The sequence below is a fragment of the Corylus avellana genome, chromosome 3 (genome assembly GCF_965113065.1).
Source record: "Corylus avellana chromosome 3, dhCorAvel1.hap1.2, whole genome shotgun sequence".
NCBI lineage: Eukaryota > Viridiplantae > Streptophyta > Magnoliopsida > Fagales > Betulaceae > Corylus > Corylus avellana.
In genome coordinates, this window is record NC_142492.1 from 29,823,221 (window position 1) to 29,846,856 (window position 23,636).

The window sequence follows — 23,636 nt, forward strand, 5'->3', positions numbered from 1 at the left end:
GCTACATATTTTTTTATATTCCTATAATACCCATATTCTTTTAAAAACTAAATAAAATAATAAAAAAACTAAATTATTTTTTAAACAAAAAAGAAAAGAAAAAAAACCCAAAGGGTGAATAAATACAATTTTTTTTTGGAATAAATAAAATATTAGTCACCGTAGTTGGCTTAAATTACAAATCGCTTGTATGGTATAAAAAAATATAGATAATTGCAAAATCAAATCATATGTGGTTGGCTCAATTGGCAACCACCCCTTTTGTTTTTTCAACTTTTTTTCATTTTTTATATATATATTTTTTTATTTTAAAAAATTAATTTTTAGTTTTTTATTTTATTACTTTATTAATTTTTAAAAGAATAGGGGTATTATAGGAATATAAAAATTATGTAGCATTTTTGACACACTTTCGTAATTTGATGGGTTATTTTAATACATTTTGAACATTGTAAAACTCTATCGCGAACAACTGTTAGTTTGAAGGGCTTATATATATATATATATTCTTTTTTTTTTTTTTTTTTTTTTGTTTTATCAAACAAACTCATTGGTTTCCGATCCGACCCATTGATTTTTTGTCCATAAACCCTAACTTGAACCCGTTTAATCGCCCGGATCCGGCCCCTCCTGGTTCTTCTTCAATCTTCGCGGGTTTTCCCTCTCAGTCACTCTCTGTCTGTCTCTGTCTCTGGTTGGAACGTTCGAATGGACGAAATCGGTAGAATTACTGGCGGCTTCATCGATGAAGAAGAAGAAGTTCAAGAACAAGAAGGAGAAGAGGGGAGCAGAAGCAGCGTGTTTTTACGGCTAAAACTCTACTGCGTAGAGCTTTTGGAGCTGGTTGAAAAACCCAAGAAGCACTCCTCTGCGATCCCCGCTATGCTTCAGTTCCTTGGCAGCTCTCCGTCCTCCGCTCTCCAGCCCTTCTTCGAGTATGCCATTTCTCACATACATGTCTGTGAATTAATATGAATTGGTGCATATTAGTAACTGATTTAGGCTCTTTTCCCACAATGAAAATTTCTGATTTTTTTTGGATGAATAAATTGTAATTCTTGAGCTATACTGTCATTTTCTATTTTTTTATTTGTTTGTTTCTTGGAATCGAACTTTTCGGTCTATGAATACAATTTTTGGAGATCCATTTTGGATAGCAACAATTTTGTTTTGTTTTTCTTCTGAACTTTACTTTTGATTGGTCGAGGGACAAATTTTGGGTATGAGTGTGGCAACATATTGGTGTGAGGTAACTGGTGGAAGAGCATGGGTGTTCTTACGAACTAGAACCCATGACACAAATTTAAGGAAGAGAGATCTTGTATTGATTTTTTTTTTTGGTCATTTTGTAGCTGGGAAGTCACCGAAACTTCCAAATAGATGCTGTTCTGAAATGGAAGTAGCAAGAATACTTTTAAAGGATCCATGTCCGTTTTGAATACTGTGTTGGACATGAAACTACCCTAACATTTTTTCACTTGTGTTGGGTATGTCTGAGCCCAAAGGGTCTTTCTTGTATCTTACGAACTCACCTTCCATCCTTCCAAAATTATGAAATGAATTATTCTAACATATGTGGATGAAATATAGCCACATGGGACACATGGTTATAAAACCTTTTTCTTTTTACTTACAGAGAGAATAAAATAAAGAATGATAATAATAGTAGGGAATAGAAGGGTTGAATCTGAGTTGCTTGTTGGTGGATTGGTGGTAAAACTAGGAGTGCTGTTGTGTGAAAGATGGTGCCTTCTTGCCACCTGTGGTGTCTTTGGGGGGAAAGAAACGACAAAAGTTTGGTGGGCTTTTTTTCCATCACTCGTAAATTCAAAAATAGTTTTTCAGAAGTTTATGACTCTAATGTGGATTCAGATAGGCGTTACCTATGGGAGGAGTTATCTTGAGTCCTCAGTTGGTGGGAAGTTCCTTGGTGCATTGGAGGGGATTTTTTGTTACTCGCTTCCGAAACGCAAGATGTGGGATGTCCCAGTTAACTTCCACTATGTAGAAATTCTCATAATTTATTCGAAATCAAGGGTTGATGGATATTTTGTTCACAGGAGGTTCCTTCACTTGGCCCAATAACCAAGACCTGCCTTCTGTGCCCAAGATTGATAGATTCCTAGTCTCTCCAGATTGGGAAGAGCATTTTCTAGACTTGATTCAACGTCGTCTTCCTCAACACTTATTAGATAATTTCCCTATTTTGCTCAATAATGGAGGTGTGGTTAGAGGTTCATGCTACTTTAAATTTGAGAACGTGTGGTTGAAAATAGAAGGCTTTGATGACTTGATGAAACTATGGAGGAATTTGTACTCGTGTCTTGGTACTCCATGCTTTGTCTTGGCACTCCATGTTTTGTCTTGGCGTATAAGCTTAAACCGATAAAGCTCGATTTAAAATGTTGGAACAAGGAGGTCTTTGGAAATGTACAGAGAAAAAGGTCTCTTAAAGAGGAGATCCAATCTCTTGATTTGCCAGAAAAGGAGAGGCTTCTTGTAGAAGAGGAGATAGTCAAAAGAGCTTTGTTAAAAGCATATTTGGAGAAAGTAGTTTTATGCAAGAAAGGCAGAAATAAAGCGTGACTTGGTTGGAAGAAGGGGATCAGAATACGAGTTTTATCCACTACCTGTCCAACTCCCATAGAAGGAATAACTTTATCTCTAGTTCGGATACCGCCAATCAAGAGGTGATCAATGATACAGTCAATCAGTATTACAAGAATCTCTTTACAAAAACAACCCTTTTGTGGCTCAAATTTGGTGCTTTGGAGTTTCCCTTGCTAGATGCTAAAGAAGTAGATTGGTTGGAGAGGCCGTTTCAAGAGGAGGAATTTCATCAGCCGTTGCTTGGTATGGATGGTGATACAGCACCGTGGTCAGATGGATTCACTATTGCCTTTTTCCAATCTTGTTGGGTGATAGTGAAGGATGATCTTATGCACGTTTTCCATAATTTTCATGAACATGGTTTGTTCGAGAAGAGCCTTAATACTACTTTCATCGCCCCTATCCCTAAAAAGATTGGTAGTTGTAAGTAAGGGATTTCAGAGCTATTAGCCTGGTGGAAGTATCTATAAAATTTTGGCTAACGTTCTTGTTATTAGAATGAAACAGGTGATTGATTCACTCATTTCTAATAATCAGAATGCTTTTATAGTGGAGAGACAAATTCTAGATTAAGTTCTTAGTTTAAGTGTTTGGATAGTAGATTGAAATCTAGAATTCCTGGTGTGTTGTGCAAGTTGGACTTGGAAAAAGCCTATGATCATGTCAATTGGGAGTTCCTCTCCTATCTTTTAGGGCACCTTGGCTTTGGATTAAAATGGAGGAAATGGATATTTGCTTGTATCTCCACGGCCTGTTTCCCTATTTTGATTAACGGCAGCCCGCATGGTTTCTTTGTGAGCTCTAGGGGTAATCATCAAGGGGACCCTCTGTCGCCTCTCCTTTTTTCTGATTGTCATGGAAGTGCTTTGTAGGATGTTGTCTAGAGCCACGATTGGGGGTTATTTATCTGGATTCCACGTCGACCTCCATAGCGCAGCCCCTTTGGAGATCTCTCATCTTCTTTTTGGCATATGACACTCTTATTATGTGTGATGTAGATTGAGACCGAATACTTAATTTGGGACACATCCTCCTGTGTTTCAAGGCTATTTCGGGTTTGAAGGTCAACCTTTGGAAGTCTTTTAGTTGTGGTGGGCCAAGTTTCGAATCAGGAAGAGTTGGTTGACATTCTATATTGTAGTATTTCTTCTTTGCCGCTGAAATACTGGGTCTCCTCATAGGTGCTCCTTTTAGGTCTAAAGCTATTTGGATGGGGCAGTTGGGAAAATGGAAAGAAGATTGGGTAGTTGGAAGAAGATCTATTTGTCTTGAGGTGACCATCTAACCCTTATCAAGAGCACGCTTTCTAGCTTACCTATGTACTTCTTGTCCCTTTTCCACTTACTAGCCGGTATAGCTAGAAGATTGGAGCATATTCAAAGGGACTTTCTTTGAGATGGTTTTGATGGAGAGTGTAAGCTCCATCTAGCGAATTGGAAGACTGTTTACTCCCCTTTTCCTAGAAAAGGGTTGGGTGTGAAACTTCACGTTGTTTAATAAAGCTTTACTGGGTAAATGGCTTATTGTTGGGAAGTATGGGATGTAGAGAGGGGGCACTTGTTTTGAGGAAGGGCTATATGGGGTGGGTCTTTGGAGGAATATTAGAAATGGATGGGGTGTTTTTTGAACTTGGTCTCCTACAAAGTAGGGGATGGGTCTCGCCTCCGTTTATGGCAGGATATTTGGTGCGGGAAGTTACTCTCAAGTTCGTATTCCCAGATCTCTATTCTACACCTTGTGACAAAGAGGCTTTAGTGTCAAAGTACATGAACTCTTCCAACACTTATGTCCATTGGAACCTGAGTTTTCTCGGGCTGGTCTAGGTTTGAGAGCTTGAGTCCCCTATTGCATTCCTCGATCCTTTATACTTATTGAAAACCCATTCAAGAGAGATAAAATGTTGTTTTCCCCATCACGTAATCATATGCTTGAAATGAAGAGCTATTACGATACATTACAGTTTGGAGAGTCTTCCATTTTCCCTTGGAAGAGCATTTGGAAGGTGAAGTGTAACGACCCAGGGAAAAGCGCTAGCTACATTTGCGCTATCACCCTTGTTAAATTACCAATTATCCCAAAAGCTTAAGTTTGTAGGAAGAGATAAATTTAATCACTTAATCATTACTTTAATACTCTCCCTCACGTGTGAGCACAAACTCTTTTTTAATAGGTGACGCCCAACACGTGAAATATTAATTTAAATGGGAGGTGATTTGACGGAGTCAAGGTTCGATCCTATGATCTTTAGCTCTAATACCATGTTAAACTACTAGTTATTCCAAAAGCTTAAGTTTGTAGGAAAAGATAAATTTAATTATTTAATCATTACTTTAATAACCCCAAAAGGACTAGTCAATTTGGAGCTTCCCTATATTTCATTATAAAGCCTAGTTTCACCTAATAACTAGGCAATGTAGGACTTAGCACCCATGACTACCTTTATAAACCACCCACTCTACGTGGGCATTTTCTCATCTTCCCAATATGGGATCGGGGTGTTACAAACTACCCCCTTTAAATTCTTGACGTCCTCGTCAGAGCATGTCATGCAGAGCTCCAGTACCACATGACCTGACATTACTATGTGGCTCTAATACCATTATTAATGATCCAGGAAAAAGTGCTAGCTACATCTGCGCTATCACCCCAAAAGGACTAGTTAATTTGGAGCTTTCCTAAAATTCATTATAAAGCCTAGTTTCATCTAGTAACTAGGCAATATGGGACTTAGCATTCATTACTATCTTTATAAACCACCTACTCTATGTGGGCATTCTCTCATCTTTCCAATATGGGACCGGGGTGTTACATGGAGGCTCCACCTCGTATTGCTTTCTTCATTTGGATCGCAGCTTTGGGTAAAATCTTCACGATTGATAAGTCTTACTGTATTGTCTTTACAAGAAGAGCGAGGAGACCGTAAACCACCCCATCATCCATGCTGAGTTTACTAGCAAGATTTGACACTTGGTTCTCACTTTATTAGGAGTCTCATGGGTCATGCCTAGCAATATGCTAGAGCTACTTCAGTGTTGGAAGATGCAAGGGCGGAGACAATTCAAAAAGGCCATTTGGAAAGTCATCCTTACTTTACTAATGTGGAGCATTTGGAGAGAAAGAAATTGGCGTACTTTTGAAGACCACGAGTCTTATGTGCAACTATTAAAATCCGCCTTCTTGAGATCTCTTTTATATTGGGTTTTAACTTACTAACGTTTGTTCCTAATTTCTTCTCCTCTAATCTTGCAAATATTGTTAACTTTTTAGATTTTCAACTTGAATAGGGTAGTTACTTCTTTTGTATATTTTTCGTGTATCAAAGATTTTCTTCATATTCTAATAAATCATATTATTCACCAAAAAAATAATATGGAGAATTGACACTTATCAATATAAAAAAAAATTTAAAAAAAAATGGAGAATTGGTGACAGATTTTTTGAAGGAAAATAGGGAATAGAAGACAGGGTGCTGAGAGTGGGAAAGACATAGAGGACTAGGTCTTTTTTCTTAATGATATTTCTCAAATAACGTTTCACGCTATGTTTGCAACGATAATTACATTACTTATGCTTACTAAAATATTTTTTGATTAAGATGGTAGTTTCCAAGGTTTTATGGTGGTAAAATTGGTATGTGTTTCAGCTTATACTTCTTCTAGTGGAATTAAAAAAAAAAAAAAAAAAAATCATAATGTTGTTCCGTCTCTTAATTTCCTTAATGTGAGTCTATTATGTATTGTGTTCTTGATATCTTGATATTTGACATGTTGATTTCTTCATTTGTCTTTCAGCTACACCTTGTTCCCGTTGTTGCTTCTATTGGATGCAGCAATTGATTGCAGATCCCCACAGAAGGTTGATACTGATGTGATGCCCGGTGTCCAGAAGATGCCTCATAAAGTGAGTGATTACGTGGCAGAAGGTGTACTTCAATGTTTGGAAGAACTTCTGAAGAAATGCCATTTTAGATCCGTGAATCAGGTGCTCTGGTTGTAAATGCTATTCAACTTGTACTTGTTCTATTTCAATTAGAAGATCAATATCTTTGGCATACTGTTTTATCAAGGCAACTAATTATTAATACGGTGATTAATGTTGCTCATACCATTTGAAGAAATTTGTAATTCCTTTGAAACAAGATAGTGCAGATACAGAAATCTAAGACAAATTTGAGGTTTCCATTGTTGACTGCTATGTAGGCTTGTCTATACTTTTCTAATTTATTTTGTCCTCTTCAATATATTTAGCTTGTCGGTGGATGCATAACCTTAGGCCTCACTAATTCAGAGTTTTTTTTTTTTTTTTTTTTTTTTCATCTCTTTTTAAATAGTTTTGGTTGGTCTATGAACACGTGATGTGAAGGCTTGGTTTATGTGGTAGCATATGGTTTAGCTTTTCAACACTTTGAAATATATATATATATATATATATATATATATATATATATATATATATTTTTTAAAGTAGATCAATCTCATTAGAAAGTGTAGAGGGGTGCAATCCATGTATAGAGGAGTATACAGGATAGATCTCCTAAAAGGAAGAAAAAGAACAAAAGTCCAAATTTTTTGTAAAACTAGAAAAATGAGGACTATTATACACCGCCATCCATGAATAAAGGGGTTTGAACACAATAGATTTCATCCAAAAACTTACGATCCTGCTTAGAGCTATCGTTTACATAAAAAATGCCTCTCAATTCAGCCTTACCTCTTCAAATACTCTTCCAAGGAAATGAAGAGCCTACAAGAATGGACAATGCATGATAAAAGGATTTTACTTCAAAATTTCGCAACCACAAGGGGTTCGCTCAAATGGTAAGGGCCTTGGTCTTGGTGACATCCCCATCAAGTATAAATTTTGAATCCTCTTGGGTGCAAATAATTCCTTGGGACCACACCTGGTATCTGATCCGTGTGGAGGGGGTGCTTTGCATGTGATCGGGGTTTGCCTGATGAGGGTGGGTACTTCAAACTTTCACAACCTCAAGGGATTCACTCAAGTGGTAAGGACCTTGGTCTTAGTGACATCCCATCAGGTATAACTTTTGAATCATCTTGGGTGCAAACAATTCTTTGGAACCGCACCTGCTACCCGATCTGTGTGGAGAGGGTGCTGTACGTGTTTGGGGTTTGCCCAATAGGGGTGAGCATACAAAATGACCCTATCTTGTCATTAAAGAAAAAAACTTCAAACAAGGGTTGTTCGATGTTAGATCTTGATATAGTATCTTGGTTCGTCACGATTTCCTCTAATTTTTTTTTTTCCTAGCTAGCTAGGGTTTTTTTTTTGGGAGACTTTCTGTGTAACTAGGGCGCCTTATGCTTTTAATAATATTTCGATTACTTATTAAAAAAAAAAGGTGCTTCATAGTTTGATAATTGGGCCTTTTTTTTCCAGCACAGGTATTGTGGTAGTTAGAGCTTTTCGGATTATAGATACATTATGTTCATGACATAATATATGAGCGCTATAGATTGCTCGAATGAATTTATAATGCTTATGCAATCTATTACTTCTTGATCAACCGAAGCTACATTTGTGTTATATCTGGTAGGAGGGAAGGAAAGTATGAGGGATCGATAGGGGAGGGGTGAAGGGAAAGGTGGGGGAAGTGAGAGGAGTCCACCTCCCCTCTCAGGATGTTTTGCAGGACGGAAGTTAAAAAAAAAAAGGAAGGAGAGTGTAAAGATATAATTTTACAACTGTATCCAGATTTAAATGGTTTTAATGAGGACAAAATAAATTTTAGACTTGTCTTAGAAACCCTTCTCTTCCTCCCCTAATTAGCCAAGCATTGGTTGGATTGGTTTTGGAGGGCCAGAGGGATTTGCCCTCCTCCCTCCTTTCCCCTCTTCATCTTTTCAACCAAACAAAGGTATTTACCCTTTCCCCTCCACTCTCCGTGCCTTCCCTCTAGATCCTCTCCTAAACAAACAGAGGGTTAATGTCTGATCATTTGGATGTCTATCCATTTTTAAAGGACAGTGACAATGGCCTCAGAAGGCATGAAATAATATTACTTGCAACAATTGTTCATTATTGCCTTTTGAGCTATGCACTTAGGAGAAACTATATAAAAAGATTTGATGCAATTTTATTTGCAATTGTGTCCCCTAGTTGTGAAGTTGTTTGTGAATGTTGGTTTCCGTTTTGCTTTTTCACAAAGTTTGATGATGTGCTGCTTTTGCAGATGGTTGTGGTGCTAAAAAAATTGACTTACGGTGCTTTGCTTCCTCTCTCTGAGGCTTCAGAAGAGTTCCGTGAAGGAGTAATCAAGTGTTTTAGGGCTTTGCTTTTGAGTTTGCTCCCATGCTCTGATAAGTCTTGCTCATGTAAACAAATTCTTGGTTTGCCTACACTTTTAGAAAGTGGATCTGTGGAAATTTCACTTTGTACATCTTCGAAATATTATTCCGAATCACAAGAATGTATGCTTGCATTTCTTCAGTCTCAACCTGCTTCTGCTGCTGTTGGACACTGGCTATCGCTTCTTCTCCAAGTACACCAATTTATTTATTTTTTGTTCCCAACAGTTGATTCCTTTTGGAGTACTTTATTTTGTCTTAGGTTTTCTAATTCCAACATGTTTTTATGCAAAGGCTGCAGAAACTGAGGTTGCACGAGGACATCGGGGCAGTGCAAAACTTCGCATTGAAGCCTTTACAACCCTACGTGTGCTTGTTGCTAAGGTTATTTTGTCCCTTTCGGTTCCTAATTCTTTTGGCTTTTAAATTACTGTTTACAGTTGTGCTTTTCTTCCTTAATTAAATTGCACATAGCCTTGATGAGTTTAATCTCTTAATGCTAACAAAAAGAGAGTATAAGAATGTTTCAAAATATAATTCTTGGATTGCGATTTATATGAACCTTTAATAGGATGCAAGTGCTTTAAAAGGTAGATGGATGCTTAAGATCTCAAATTCTTTCCTAGACAACTTTAATGACTTCCGGTCATTTTTGATATGTTTTCCGTTCTTAATGAATTGGGAAAACTTCACTTAATCTCTTTGAATTTTCAATGCTTTTGCAATCATTTCTCTAAACTTAAAGAAAAATCTCAATTTAGTATATCAAACTTTAAAAAATTTGCAATGTCACTCCTCCATTAGAGTTTTCTGTTAAATCTTAACAGAGGACGTTAAAAAAATTAAAAAAAAGCCGGGCTGACCTGCGGCTTGATTGCGATATTGATTATTTTTTTCTTGTAAAGCTTGGCCTCTATTTCCCTGAAGTCAACTTTGAATTCCTTCGATTTATCATTTTCTCATTAATGTTTGCTATGTCAATCAGACTTTGATATACGTGAATATCTTAAGTAGGATAGCAGAAAAACGCTTCCCAAAAATGTTGTGAAGAACCATATTTGTTAAGAAGGCTTTTTTTTTGGTCCTCCAAGACTAAATTATTGTTCAAAATGATTGTTGCGGACATCTTTGGTTTTTATTTGTTATTCTAATTACCATTGTTATTAGTCATAATATTACTCAGTCTTTTTGTTTCTGCTCACCGGCTAAAGGAACAGGTTTTAGTGGAAAAGATTAGTTATTTATATGCATGTCAGCCTGTCTGCCTTAAGCTGACAGATTCCTGTGTCCAGTTTTCTTGTGAAATTGTGCTTGTTCATGTATGAAAATCAGGGTTAGTTTTATCCAATGGAGTTCTTGCTGCAGGCGGGTAGTGCAGATGCATTAGCGTTCTTTTTACCTGGTGTTGTCAGTCAATTTGCCAAAGTTCTGCATGCCTCAAAAACAATGACAAGTGGAGCTGCTGGAAGTGCAGAAGCTATTAACCAAGCAATTAGAGGTTTAGCTGAGTATCTTACAATTGTCCTTCAGGATGATGCTAATATATCTAGCCTTGATATGTCAATAGATTTTGTTACTGACTTTAATTCGAGTAAGTATAAATCTACACAATCTTTTCTGGAGGAGCTCCGCAGTTTGCCAGATAAAGCTCAAGAAAAAAGTAAAATATTAGCAGAAGATTCAAGTGCCGAAGCAATAAAAATAGGTGCCCCCAAATCTGGAGTCATAGAGGAGAGGAGCACTATTTCTGGAGAGGGCATTGGATCTTTGCGCGTGAATCGTACAAAAGATTGGATTGAGAAAACTTCAGCACATGTAAACAAACTTTTAGCTGCAACGTTTCCACATGTATGTTCTTATCTTTGATTTGATTGTATTTATTCCTTAAGGCTACGCTACAGCCTTTTTTTTTTTTTTTTAATATGGTAACTACTCTTAATTTGTTTATTAGTTGACCAAATGTCTTAAATGTTTGTCAGATTTGTGTTCATCCAGCAAAAAAGGTGAGACAAGGACTCCTAGCTGCCATACAAGGACTGTTATTGAAGTGTATTCACACGCTGAAGGAGAGCAGACTGGTGCTTCTGGTGAGCTGAGAATTCGAATAAGTATTTTCTAATGGTTTGGGTTACATCTTAGCTGATGTTGATGCATCCTCATTGCATAAATTTAAATAAATATGCAAGTTACTCTCTTTGGTTGTTAAATGTTTTTATATGTATGTAAAGACTTTGAATGAGAATGCCAAAACTTTAATGTGAGAAAAAAGCGGAAGGAAAAAATGTTCTCACATTAAAGGAAATTCCTTTGAATGAGAATGCAGAGGACTTCAAAGGAAATTCTTTGGATCAAACTAGAACAATAGACATTTATGACATCTTGAGATGATCAGATTCTTAGTGTCAGGTTTAATTCTCGCCTCATAACTAACACCAGTCTGTGAAATCAAAATAGCTTTCATTAAGTCATTTTTAATGTCTTGTGACCATGAAATAACCCATTAATTAATACTCAGAAAAAGATTCTTATGTGTTATGTATTCATTTCCCACAATAGGCTTGCTGATTAAAACTTCCATATTCATTTGCTAGATAATTTCTGTAACAGGTACTTCCTGCATATTTTTTATAATCATGTAACTTATCTTATTTTACAGTGGTCTCTAAACTGTTTCAGATTGATGCTGCTCTTTTGGTGTCTATATTTGTATTGTCCCCATCTGAAGCTAGAAGCTTAGTTGCTTGTAGCTGTTTCGTATTTCAGTATATTAATGAAAATTTTGTTGATGAAAAGCGTTGCATTATTAACCTGTTAATTGCCATGTTGAGTTTAATATATTGAGTTGCTCATGCAGGAGTGCTTGTGTGTGTTGGTTGGTGATGATTCTGATGAGGTGTCTATGGCTGCGCAACAGTTCCTCAATTATTTATTCTCATTAAGTGGGAAAAATTATTTAGAACGTGATGTTATTGAGATCTTTAGCAGGTTTGTGCTATATCTGATACTAGACAAGCGTAGGGCTTTAATTGAACTTACCTTTTGAAAGGAATCTTATTAAAGATCTATATAAATATATATATTTTCTTTTTGCAAAACCAGGCTCATTGAAAAGCTCCCAAAAATGGTGCTTGGGAGAGAGGAATCACTTGCAATTTCACATGCTCAGCAGTTACTCGTAGTAATATATTTCTCTGGTCCTCAGCTTGTGGTGGATCACCTCCTTCGTTCTCCTGTATGTGGTTACTTTCAATGTGATTTTCACATCTAAACGCATCCTTCTGCTTTTTTGTGAACTTTATCTTGAAATTATTTTAATAGTAGTCATGAATTATAGGTTTGTGTAAATAAATTTTTTAATAAAATATGATATTCAACTTATAATTTGTGGGGCACTTCTATTGAAAATTCCAAAAATGAGGATGCAACACCTATGTCCACGTGTCAGAAAATCATTTTTATGTTTTTACTCATCAAAAAGGGATAATTTCAAAGTTGGTCTTTATGGTTTAGGGTTTTGACAATAAACACTCTTTGGGTAAGCAAGAAAAAAAAAATAGGGCCATGCCGTTGGAAAAGTTGACAGAATCCGTTAATGTGTTACATCAGTATCAATTATAGTGTGACACGTATTACTTACTATAAAAAAAATTAAAGAACTAAATATATATTATAGGAAAAAATGTAGAGGGTGGTCAGTCCACCCCCTTTGGCCAAATAGGGGGTGGTTTGATCATCTCGAAGGTCATGGGGTGGTTCGGCCTCCACTTAGGTCGGCTTTGAGATGGTCAAACCACCCCCATAGCCATTGGGGGGTGGTTTGGCCATTGGGGATGGTTTAGCCATCCATATCTAGGGGTTGACGAATGAACCCCATGGTCATTGGGGGTTGTTGACCATGGGGGTGGTTCGGCCACCACAAATGGCTAAAAGAAAAAGAAAAAATTTTGAGGGGGTGGTCGAGCCACCCCCTTGGCCAAACCACCTCGAAGGTACCTTTTCTCCTTGTAAGAACAGGGTGGAGGTGAAGTCATTGGTTGAAGACCTACCGGTGCCTATATAACTCACGAACTAAAACAAAAAATGTTTTTGTGAACAATAATATACTATCAGCTAAAAATGGGATTTTTAAACTGTAGTTGTCTACTCCCACCCTGCTCATATTATGCATGTTACCATATAGTTGTAATCTCAATGCTTAAATGCGTTGGGATTCCTTTTAGGTGCTATATATATATATATATATGTTGTCCTTTGCAAGAGCTCTTTTTTATTTGTATGAAATTAATTTTTGTTTGGAAATCTAGGTTGCAGCTGCTAGATTTTTGGATGTTTTTGCTGTCTGTCTGAGCCAGAATTCTTTGTTTGCTGGTTCTCTTGACAAGCTTCTTTCAAGTAGGCAATCCTCAGTTGGATACCTTCCTTCTGTTTCTGAGTTGAAAGCTGGAACTGACTTTGCCAGTAATTACCTGACTATGGCGAGTCAGGCTCCATCTGAAAATTCAACGCTCATGGTTACTCGGGACAAAGATGTAGATTACCCACTGGAAATTTTACAGAAAAATTTTGAGCTTCCCCGGATGCCCCCTTGGTTTGTTTATGTTGGCAGTCCGAAGCTATACCAGGCTCTTGCAGGAATCCTTAGGCTTGTAGGTTTATCTTCGATAGCAGGTTGTTTCAACTCTTGGAATTCAAGTTCTTTGTTTCGTATTATGTATTTTCTGTTTTGTACTTACATTTCATTCTGCTTGTTGCTAGACTTAAGGAGTGAAGGGCATTTGTCAATTATTGCTGATATTCCGCTGGTTTACCTGCGTAAATTGATTTCTGAGATTCGTGCGAAGGAGTACAATAATGAGAGCTGGCAGTCTTGGTATAATAGGACTGGTTCAGGACAATTACTGCGCCAGGCAAGCACTGCTGTCTGTATACTGAACGAGATGATATTTGGTCTATCAGATCAAGCAGTTGACATCTTCACAAGGATGTTTCAGAAGTCAGGGGCAAAAAGGGAAGAGGTTCAGGAGTTGGATGCAGGACTTGCTAATGGTCAACATAACAAAGTTGAATGTTCTTTGGCTAATGAATCTGTCTGGAGGTCTTCTCTGGATAAAGATGTGAGGAGTCAATTGATTGATTGTGTTGGTAGAATCTTACATGAGTACCTATCTCCTGAAGTGTGGGATCTTCCAGTAGAACATAAATCTTCTCTTATACATCCTGATGATGAAGCTGAAGATATAAGTTTACACTTCTTCCGAGACACTGCTATGCTACACCAGGAAATTTACATTTCCCTCCTAACGTATATAGTTTAGTGAATCTTGCGCCAATTTAGCAGGTTCTGCTTTGTGTATTTACATGGTACTGATTGTAGCTTTGTTTTCCTCAAACAGGTTATAATTGACGGAATAGGCATCTTTAATATATGCCTTGGAAGAGATTTTGCTTCTAATGGATTTCTTCATTCTTCTCTGTATCTGTTGCTTGAGAATCTTATTTCTTCAAGTTTCGCGGTTAGGAGTGCTGCTGATGTTATCTTACATGTCCTTTCAGCTACATCTGGCTATCTGACGGTAAGAGTGTGAAAAGATCTCTACTTTCTTTTTTGGTTTTAAGAAATCTCTGATGCATGACTGTTGTCAAATAAATTTGTTGTAGGTTGGTCACTTAGTTTTGGGAAATGCAGATTATGTGATTGATTCCATATGCCGACAATTACGCCATTTGGATCTTAATCCTCATGTTCCAAATGTGCTAGCTGCTATGCTTTCTTATATTGGAGTAGCTCGCAAAATATTGCCTCTATTGGAGGAACCGGTATGACTAGTTATCCTTGACTTTGATAGATATTTAGGGCAATTAACTTTCTCTTCTTTCTGGTGCATCATGAAGATGGTATGTGCCTGTAGTAGTCCTGGATTTGTTTTTTAGGGATTTTTTTTTTTTTTTTTTCAGTTAGTATGTTCTACTCAGTGGTTTAATAATGTCTTGTCTTCTAAATATAATTCCAAGTTCTTCTCTATTTGCTCTTATGATTTGATTTCAAGAAATTGTTACTCCTAGGCTTTTGATTTGCAGTGAAATAGAAAGTTCTGCTTTTAGCTAGTGCATATACTGGGCTTGTCTCTGTAATTTATTTTCTTCCCAGATATGTGTTTTCATTTCTTATGTTCTGTTTCTTGTGTTGTTATATTTGGTAAAGAACTGGCTCTAATGCCACCTGCAACTTTTGGGAAGTAATGCATTTGGTCTGATGTTGTAAAATTGAACAGATACGCTCCATTTCATTGGAACTTGAGATTCTTAGCAGGAGTCAACACCCTGATTTAACAGTTCCCTTTTTAAAGGTAACATTTCTTACAATGCATATTTTCTTTGTTTGCATCAGTACTTGCCTGCTTTGTGTTCTTTGCTCTTTCTAGTTGCTATTTGAAGTCTATATTAGAGAGTTATAGAGTTTCTTGTCTCCTTTATACTGCCTTTGGACTTGAACTTATCATCCCATTGTGAGGTCTAAATTCATCATTCACTCATTGGTTAACTGGCAGACTTATTGAGAGCTAGAGCAGGAATAAGCGGGTGAGAGCTGCAATCCTTAACTATCTTATCTTCTATTTAGCTGCTGATAGAACTGGAGGAAAATCAATAGAAATTTGATTCCATCGTATGTTGTCATCAAGATAACTTGTCATGGCCAAATGTTTAAGAAGGTTCAGTTAAGTCTTGATTTGTTGACTCCAGATAGTGAAACAGTTTATGCTTTTCGGTGGTGCTACTTTTTTGTTACTGTTAACCAAAGCAACAGGGTTTGGTAATGCCTATTCTGTTATGTGTTTATCTATTGTATCATATGTGTGCAAATATAACTCAGTAGACCACTTAAGCTATGGTTGCCACAAAACGAAGGAAAATAATTTAAGACTTGAAGCTTGTAACAGGTTTGTGTTGGAATGGAAGCTGTAATTATATTTCATTTGTTGTCCATCAAGTTCATAGAAACCAAATGACCCAACAATGATGGTGCTTAAATTTCCAGTAACCTGAAATTCCATGTTTTGACCCAGCAAATCATAGCTGAAAAGATATTTGAGAACAATGAAGATTAGATGAGAGTGTGGGGATAGTGACTTGTATCTATGTCTGCAACTTGTGGCAGTGAGTAATATGAGAAGATTTGTTTCCAATCAACCAATTTGGGACTAAAACAGAAAAAAACAACCAATTTGTGACTGACTTGAAACGGTACTGTATTTGGGGAATTCAGTTTCTAAGTGTTGTATGAATATTTATCCATACTGTTGTCGTCATCATCATCATCACCACCATTGTTATTAGTTCGATTTAATTAAAGATGCTTTATGCATGTCTATTAAATTATAAAACTGATGGGGGTGAAGATTAAGTCATGACACTTGATGCACTTCTTAAAACATGTTTTGTTTTTAATATAAAGTGAGGAATTAAATGATGTTAAGTTACATTTTCACACACAAGACTATGAACTCAGTTGCATTTTTTAATTGTTCCTTTTTCTTTCTTTCTTCTTCTTCTAGGACAAGAATGCTTAAGAATTTGATTTATTAGCTGTAATATCACATTGTTTTGGATATTAAAAAAAAAAAAAAAAAAAAAAAGGACTGTTAGATTCAAATTTAATGTTATTTCTCATTATTTGTGCTAAGGAAACAAAATAAATTCCATTCAAATGCATAGCCATTAGGCAAAACTTTGTGTTTCATTTGCATCCTTATCCCTTGTCAAAAATGGACGTGTCACATCTTTTAGTAGGTCAAATCTAGATCATCTCATGATATAATGATAGAAATGTCATTGGAGTTACTTCTCAAAAAATAAAAAAATAATAATAAAAAAAAGAAATGTCATTGGAGTTATTTATTTTTTGCTTAAATGCTAATCTCCAAGAGTCATAGGCATTTTAGATTAATTTGTTGTGTTTGCCTTTATATTTAATACTCCATCTGTTATATCTGCTTTGGCTGGAATGCCTATATCGTAAGCAATATTTAATTTCTTTTAGGCTGTAGCAGAAATTGCCAAGGCATCAAAGCATGAGGCATGCACGTTGCCCTCTCAGGCAGAGTCTTATTTTATGCATGTGAAGTCGATAATCTTCAATGTGGAGAAGAATACAGAAAGAGAATCCAAACAATGCTCAAAATCATCTTTCGATGACAATATTGGTATGTCTCGCATGGAATTAGGCGGTTTCTTTTCTCCTTTTTGTTAGGTCACAGCAGTATTTCTAAGCTATTTTATAATAAGTATTTTCTGCTGGACCTTATATCCTTTTCTAAGGTTCGTTTGGGTTTCTATTAGTTGGAGTGTCTAGTTATCTTGGCAGGAATTTGATATCTTTATTTCTGCCTCCACAATATATATATATATATATATATCATCAGCTGATCTACGACCACCCTTCCTTATCTTAATTCCTGGAAATTAAGGGGTGTTAAGAACAAAGAAATTACATATTATTTTTCCACCAAGGATTGTGATGTCTTTCTATGGGATATGTGCTCCTATTACCTCCTATTTGGTGCACAATATCATGGAATGTAGGAAGTGGTTATGATTGATTTATAGAAAATGTAGGAATTAGTGTGTATTTCGTTGGGGATTTCCTGGGAAAAATCGTTGCATCCTCCTCCAATTCCTTAAGAAAGACACCTAGTAGTCCATCAGAACAGAAGTTACTATCCAGTCAGGGATGACCATGCAGAGATAAACTAGTATTTTAGGTTTACCTATTTGTTGGCATATGTCAGAGATTTCTTCTATCTCATATACTTTGAGTATTGCTACCACTTATGCTCCTAGTTAACTTAAGGCTATCGTTAATTGCATCTCTTTCTCAGGAAGAAGAACATATTAATCAACAGGGAAGCAACAACAATCAATTTGACCCAAGTATCGATAAAAAATAAAAAATAAAAAAAATCCGTAACTGATAGTATTTCTCAAAACGTATTAAAAAAAAATGCATTTCTCAAAACACTTCAGGGATAAGAAAGGCATATGGTGTCTTTTGAATTTATGTCATCAGGAATGAACAAGAAAGGCTCAAATTGTTAATGGTCTTTCTCAAAACACAGCATCTTCTATATTTTGTGTCGTCTACCTAGTTGATAACTTCTTTTTTAAAAAAAAAAAAAAAAAAATTTCTCATGTAGATCCCATTTTTCCACTTTTCGCATGGTGAAATTTCTTGTTTTATCTGGGAGAGTGAAGGTTTTTTTTTTTTTTTTTTCTTTCTTTCTTTTTTTTTTTTTCTTTTTAAAATTTCTCTTTGTAAATAATTACTAATGTAGTCCCTCAACTTCAAGCCAACCAACCATAGTTTTCCTTGGGGCCCCTTTTGATTTACTCCTTGTATATATGCTTAATGGGACTCCCATGTCAGAGACATTTCTCCTGCATGGTTAAGTGGACAAGTTTTCACAAAGAGAGAACTCGGGTTATTACATAATGTGATTAATGCCCAAGTCCACTATATTAATGGTGCTCACTTCAGTTGGCTTTATAGATTTCATACCATGTAAAGTGGTGTTTTCCTTGCCCATCGCTTTTTCTCTATTAATTCATACCCATTTTTCTATGCCTTCTATCTCCATGTGAATAAGATAGTGGGCTTCTTTAGGGTTTTTCTCTAAGTCCTGTGACAGCTTATTTGTGGCCTGAAAATGGGTTTCAGACGCTAGTTGAACATTGGCACCATTTTGGCCACTGCTTGACAAGGGTTTGGTCATATACATGCTCCTTAGTGCTTTTTAGCTCATTTGAGCCATTGGGTTTGCCATGTTGGTTGTTTCTCAGTATTTACTACATGGTTGGGTTTGACAGCTGCTGCATGATTTATGTGTCTGCATAAGTACTTTTCTGCAGCAATATGTTTGTTGGTAGATGGATGCCTAAACAATTTTCTACACTAACCAATTTTATACACACACATACACGTTTTCAATTTGTTGTACTCCTTCAGATTGAGATGGGGTGGTGAAGGCAAGCTTTATTGGGTACAACAAGCGTCTAAGAGAGGATTGTTCAATGTTAGATCGTATAGCAATTTCCTTGTTCCCCATGAGAACTCTTTTCCCTTGGAAAGAGTATTTGGCGGAATAAGGCTCCCTTGAGAGTGATGTTCTTTGCTTGGTCGGTTGCTTTAGGGAAGATGCTCACCATGGACAATCTAAGAAAGTGCCATTTCATTGTGGTTGATTGGTATTGTATGTATAAGAAAAGTGGGGAATAAGTGGACCATCTTTTACTCCATTGTGAGATTGCTAGTGCTCTATGGAATTATATTTTTAGTCTTGTAGGATTAGCTTAGGTTATGCCTAGTCGAGTGGTAGACATTTTCGCTTGTTGGGAAGGGCAATTTGGTAGGCTTCAGAATCTTGTAATGTGGAAGCTGGTTTCATCCTGCCGTATGTGGTGTTTTTGTAGGAAAATAAATTATTTGAGTTTTGAAGACTGCGAACAGACTTCACCTATGAGATTTTCTACCAATTCTTTTTTTTTTTTTTTTTTTTCATTAAAGCTCATCCTATTCTACGTAGAGATTACTGCCTTAGTCCTGTCCTATCATCTGTATAATGTGGCTGGTCATTGGTGCGTCCGGGACTTGCCCGTGCTTTATTGGTCTGATTCAAGGGAGGTCAGTCTCCCAATGGAGCAGAGAAGATGGTTAGGATAATGAACTTGAAATGCAGAGCCTGAGCGGCTGGCTAGCGAGTGGTTAGTGGCCAATAGTGCCCTAGTTGATGGCAGTGGAATAAAAATATTTTAAGACACTTTACCACTGGACAGATCTGCCTTTGACTTAAAGTATTTCGAGCTTTCATGTTTTTCTAGATCTTTTTTCTTCTTATAATTGTGAGTATCTCTTGTATACTTTCTGTGTACTTGGATTGCGTCTTTTGCGTTTTTTAATAAATATGCAATTACTTCATATATATATACACACACACAAGTTAAATAATCAATCCCTTTACACTGGCTTCTAAAATCTTGGTATCTTGCTGAAAAATGAAGGCTGCTGGCTCATATTTTAGTGTTATTGTGAATATAGTAGAGCAATGGGAGAGCATTTCATTCAAGTTGAATGACTCTAAAAGATATCGAAGAACAGTTGGATCTATTGCAAGTTCATGTATAACAGCTGCAATCCCTCTACTAGCCTCTATGAAGCAAGCAGCGTGCTTGATTGCGCTTGATATAGTTGAGGTGAATAGTTTCTTTTGTTTAAACTTGTTTCCATGTATGTTATGTTATTGAACTATTAACATGTAACATGTTATCATACTAAATAATTGTTATTTACTCTTAGCACTCTCATCGAATTTTATTTCTGAGCTATCTGAATTTACTAAAATTATTAATTGTTGCAACTTTATCAGACGCTATTCAAAAGTTCTTTTGTGCTCTTTTGTGGTGTACTCTATAAGCAGGAGGAAATTTGAAATCTACATATTTGAATTTTTTTTGCTTATGCTAGATGTAAGATCAAATGCATTCCTTGCCCTTTTCAGGATAATTGCCAAATTCACTCAGGAAAGACATCTAATTTTAGTTTGATCAACTCAGTGCTGTTATAATGCAACTTACAGATGTTTAGATGATCATAGTGATTAAAAATGGGAGTCCTGCATTTTTTTTTTAATGGAACAAAACAATAATTCAATCAAACTAAAATAATAGAAGCTCTGCAGTGTTCCATTGGAACCCAAAAATGATCCGATGCCATAATTTTGGTGAGGGTTTTCATTTCTCTCAATCAATCATTGGGTGCTGGATTTATATCTTCATAAGCTAAGTAAAGCACAGTGAAATTAAATAAGTTCCCTGGTGTATTGGAAAAATTCACATAGGAGTTTGTTCTAATATTGCATGTCATGATAGATGAGGACTCGTCCTGGCTTTGCTAATTTATGATGAACACTTTCCTTTTCTGAAGGATGGCATTGGAGCACTGGCAAAGGTGGAAGAAGCCTATAAGCATGAGAAGGAAACTAAAGAAGCAGTTGAAGAGATGATACGGTCGTGCTCCTTATATGAGATTCAGGATACGTTGGATGCTGCTGATGAAGGGACTGATGAGAACAGGTTGCTTCCGGCAATGAATAAGATATGGCCCTTCTTGGTTGTTTGTATTCAAAACAGAAATCCGGTGGTGCGTCGTCGTTCACTTTTACTTGCTTATCACTTTAAACTAACATAATAATGGTATTTTACTGAGTAGGATTTGAATAATTCCGCGTTTATATAGTAACCATGGAATTTACTGAAGTAATCCTGAGATTAATTCTATTTTGTGCTACCATTCTTCTAAGATTATCATCTATATGTTGCAGGCTGTCAGGAGATGTTTAGGTGTGGTAAGCAATGTAGTACAAATCTGTGGTGGAGATTTCTTTTCACGGCGCTTCCATACTGATGGCGTCCACATCTGGAAACTTCTAACCACATCCCCGTTTCAGAGAAAGCCCAATCTCAAAGAAATAACTCCATTACAACTGCCCTACAGAAGCACTTCTATTTCGCCAGAGGACTCGGTGGCTGAAGGCACCAATTTGAAAGTCCAAGTTGCAGTGCTGAACATGATTAGTGAATTGTCAAAGAACAAAAGAAGTGCTTCTGCAATGGAAGTAGTTCTCAAGAAGGTCGGCAGTATTGTCGTGGGGATAGCTTGTAGCGGCGTTGTTGGTCTGCACGATGCATCTGCGAATGCCCTTGTTGGACTTGCATCTATTGATCCTGACCTTATATGGCTTCTTTTAGCTGATGTTTACTACTCTATGAAGAAGAAACATCTGCCTTCACCACCCATCCCAGATTTACCAGAGATTTCTCAAATTCTGCCTCCACCCTCTTCTCCTCGAGGATTCCTTTATGTGCAGTATGGAGGGCAGACTTATGGTTTTGACATTGACTTTTCTTCTGTGGAAACTGTTTTTAAGAAACTGCATTCCCAAGTTTTTACTGACCAAATGTACAGCTAGGGGACTCGTTACTGTAAATAGTTTTTGCATCTCAACCTAGTTTTCCATCTTATTTCTTATTTTATTATTACTATTATTATTATTATTATTTTTTTTTTCACCTAGGTTTCAATTTGTATTGTAGATAGTACCTATGGTTAAAAATAGAGATGGTACTTTTGTCTATCTTATGTCGAAAAGGTTAACAAAAATTCACGTTACTGCCGGTAAGCCCCTTTAAAAAGGAGACATGTCCTAGATGTCACTAGACACATTAAACCTAGCCATGCTAGTGCCTAGTAATAAATTTGGCATGTAAAATCTAGACATGAATTAGCTTTCATTTTCTTCATCCTCTTGGATTTCCCCCAATTTGTTTCAAATTGCATGAACCCTTGGTAGCTCTTCTTTTGCTGTTTCTCCCCAAATCGAACTAAGAAGGTGAAGTAGATAATATCTAATGACTAGTATTTTACTTCAAGCGACTTTTGCTTCTCTAAAAATGATACAAAATGAGAAGTGGGCTCCAGACATATCTTTTATTTTTCTTCAAAAATTTGTGTTGAGAGTGGGCGAATGGGCTCCAGCTACAATACGGCCTCCTCAAAGTGGGCTCTGGCTATACGACCTGCTCAAAATCGGCTCCAACAAACTACAATTGGGCTCTGACATTTGCATATGCATATCTGGCCGAAATGTTGATAACTTGGGGAGAAAAGTACCAAAATCCAACTACACTAGGGCTCCAATGTCTTTTAGATGGAGAAGGGAAATTGAGAGGGAAGGTGAATCAATTAGGTTGAAAAATTCCTCATAATTTTTGAATTGATCTAGTGACGACATGAATTAAAAATGTGACGCAGCAATAACGTGCAAGTTACATGTCAATAATGTCATGCATGTGGTTGAGAGAGACAAATAACGTGGCATCTAGGATAGGTGTTTGCCTTTGTAGAAACAGAGACGTGAATTTCTGTGGACTTTTTAGATGAAAAATAGATAGAGGGGGGTATCATCTTCGTTTTTAGCCGTACTTCTGCGACACAAATTGAAAACTAAATAGAAAAAAATAAGGAAAAATTATAATTTACCCCCCCAAAGTTGACAGCGTTTTTTAATTCGAACGCTAAAGTTTCAATTTTTGCAATCTACCCCCCAAAGTTTCAAATTTTTGCAATTTGACCAATTGTATCCAAAACTTCCTATATTGCCCATAATTTTTTTTTTTTTTTTTATAAAAAAATTTAAAAAAAATTCGCCCATTTGGCCATTTTTTTCACCCCAAATTTGTTTTTTTTTTTCATAAAAATTTTTTTAAAAAAAAATCAGGGGAAATATGGGAATTTTGAGATAATATTGGTTGAATTTAAAAAATTGAAACTTTGTAGGGGTGGATTGCAAAAATTAAAACTTTAATGTTCGAATTGAAAAACGCTGTCAATTTTAGAGGGGTAAACTATAATTTTTCCAAAAAATAAAATTGTTAACTATAAGGGCAAAAATATATTTAGCTCTACCAAACAAAAAAAAAAAAAAAAACAGAGGTTCTGATTTTTTCTCTTGCAACCAGCATAATGGAGGTCAAATTCGTCATTGCCAATCCCGATATAAAAGGAAATCATTTCATCCAACTTCTCAGTAACTCCTTTTTCCCGCTCTCTGACGAGTCTCTCTCTCCCTCCGTCCCTCTCTCCAAGAAAGATTCTGAAGAAGAATCAAG

General features: G+C 36.4%; 1 protein-coding gene across 3 annotated transcripts; it reads left to right on the forward strand.

The window, feature by feature from the left end:
* The first annotated feature begins 668 nt into the window (after positions 1–668).
* Positions 669–22,025, forward strand: LOC132173784 (ARM repeat superfamily protein). Of its 3 annotated transcripts, none has more exons than XM_088514272.1 (17): positions 669–935; positions 6,402–6,591; positions 8,804–9,112; positions 9,213–9,302; positions 10,284–10,766; positions 10,898–11,005; positions 11,773–11,903; positions 12,018–12,150; positions 13,223–13,586; positions 13,674–14,220; positions 14,356–14,491; positions 14,577–14,735; positions 15,191–15,265; positions 16,957–17,119; positions 20,008–20,162; positions 20,893–21,108; positions 21,290–22,025. In XM_088514272.1, exons 1-17 carry the CDS (start codon positions 709–711, stop codon positions 21,935–21,937), a joined length of 4,134 nt encoding a protein of 1,377 aa, XP_088370398.1. In that variant the 5' UTR covers positions 669–708; the 3' UTR covers positions 21,938–22,025. The 3 variants fall into 3 exon arrangements, with proteins under 3 accessions (XP_088370398.1, XP_088370396.1, XP_088370397.1); XM_088514270.1 differs by having other exon boundaries at positions 13,674–14,194; positions 14,309–14,491; XM_088514271.1 differs by having other exon boundaries at positions 13,674–14,194; positions 14,309–14,491; positions 20,011–20,162.
* The last annotated feature ends 1,611 nt before the right edge of the window (positions 22,026–23,636 follow it).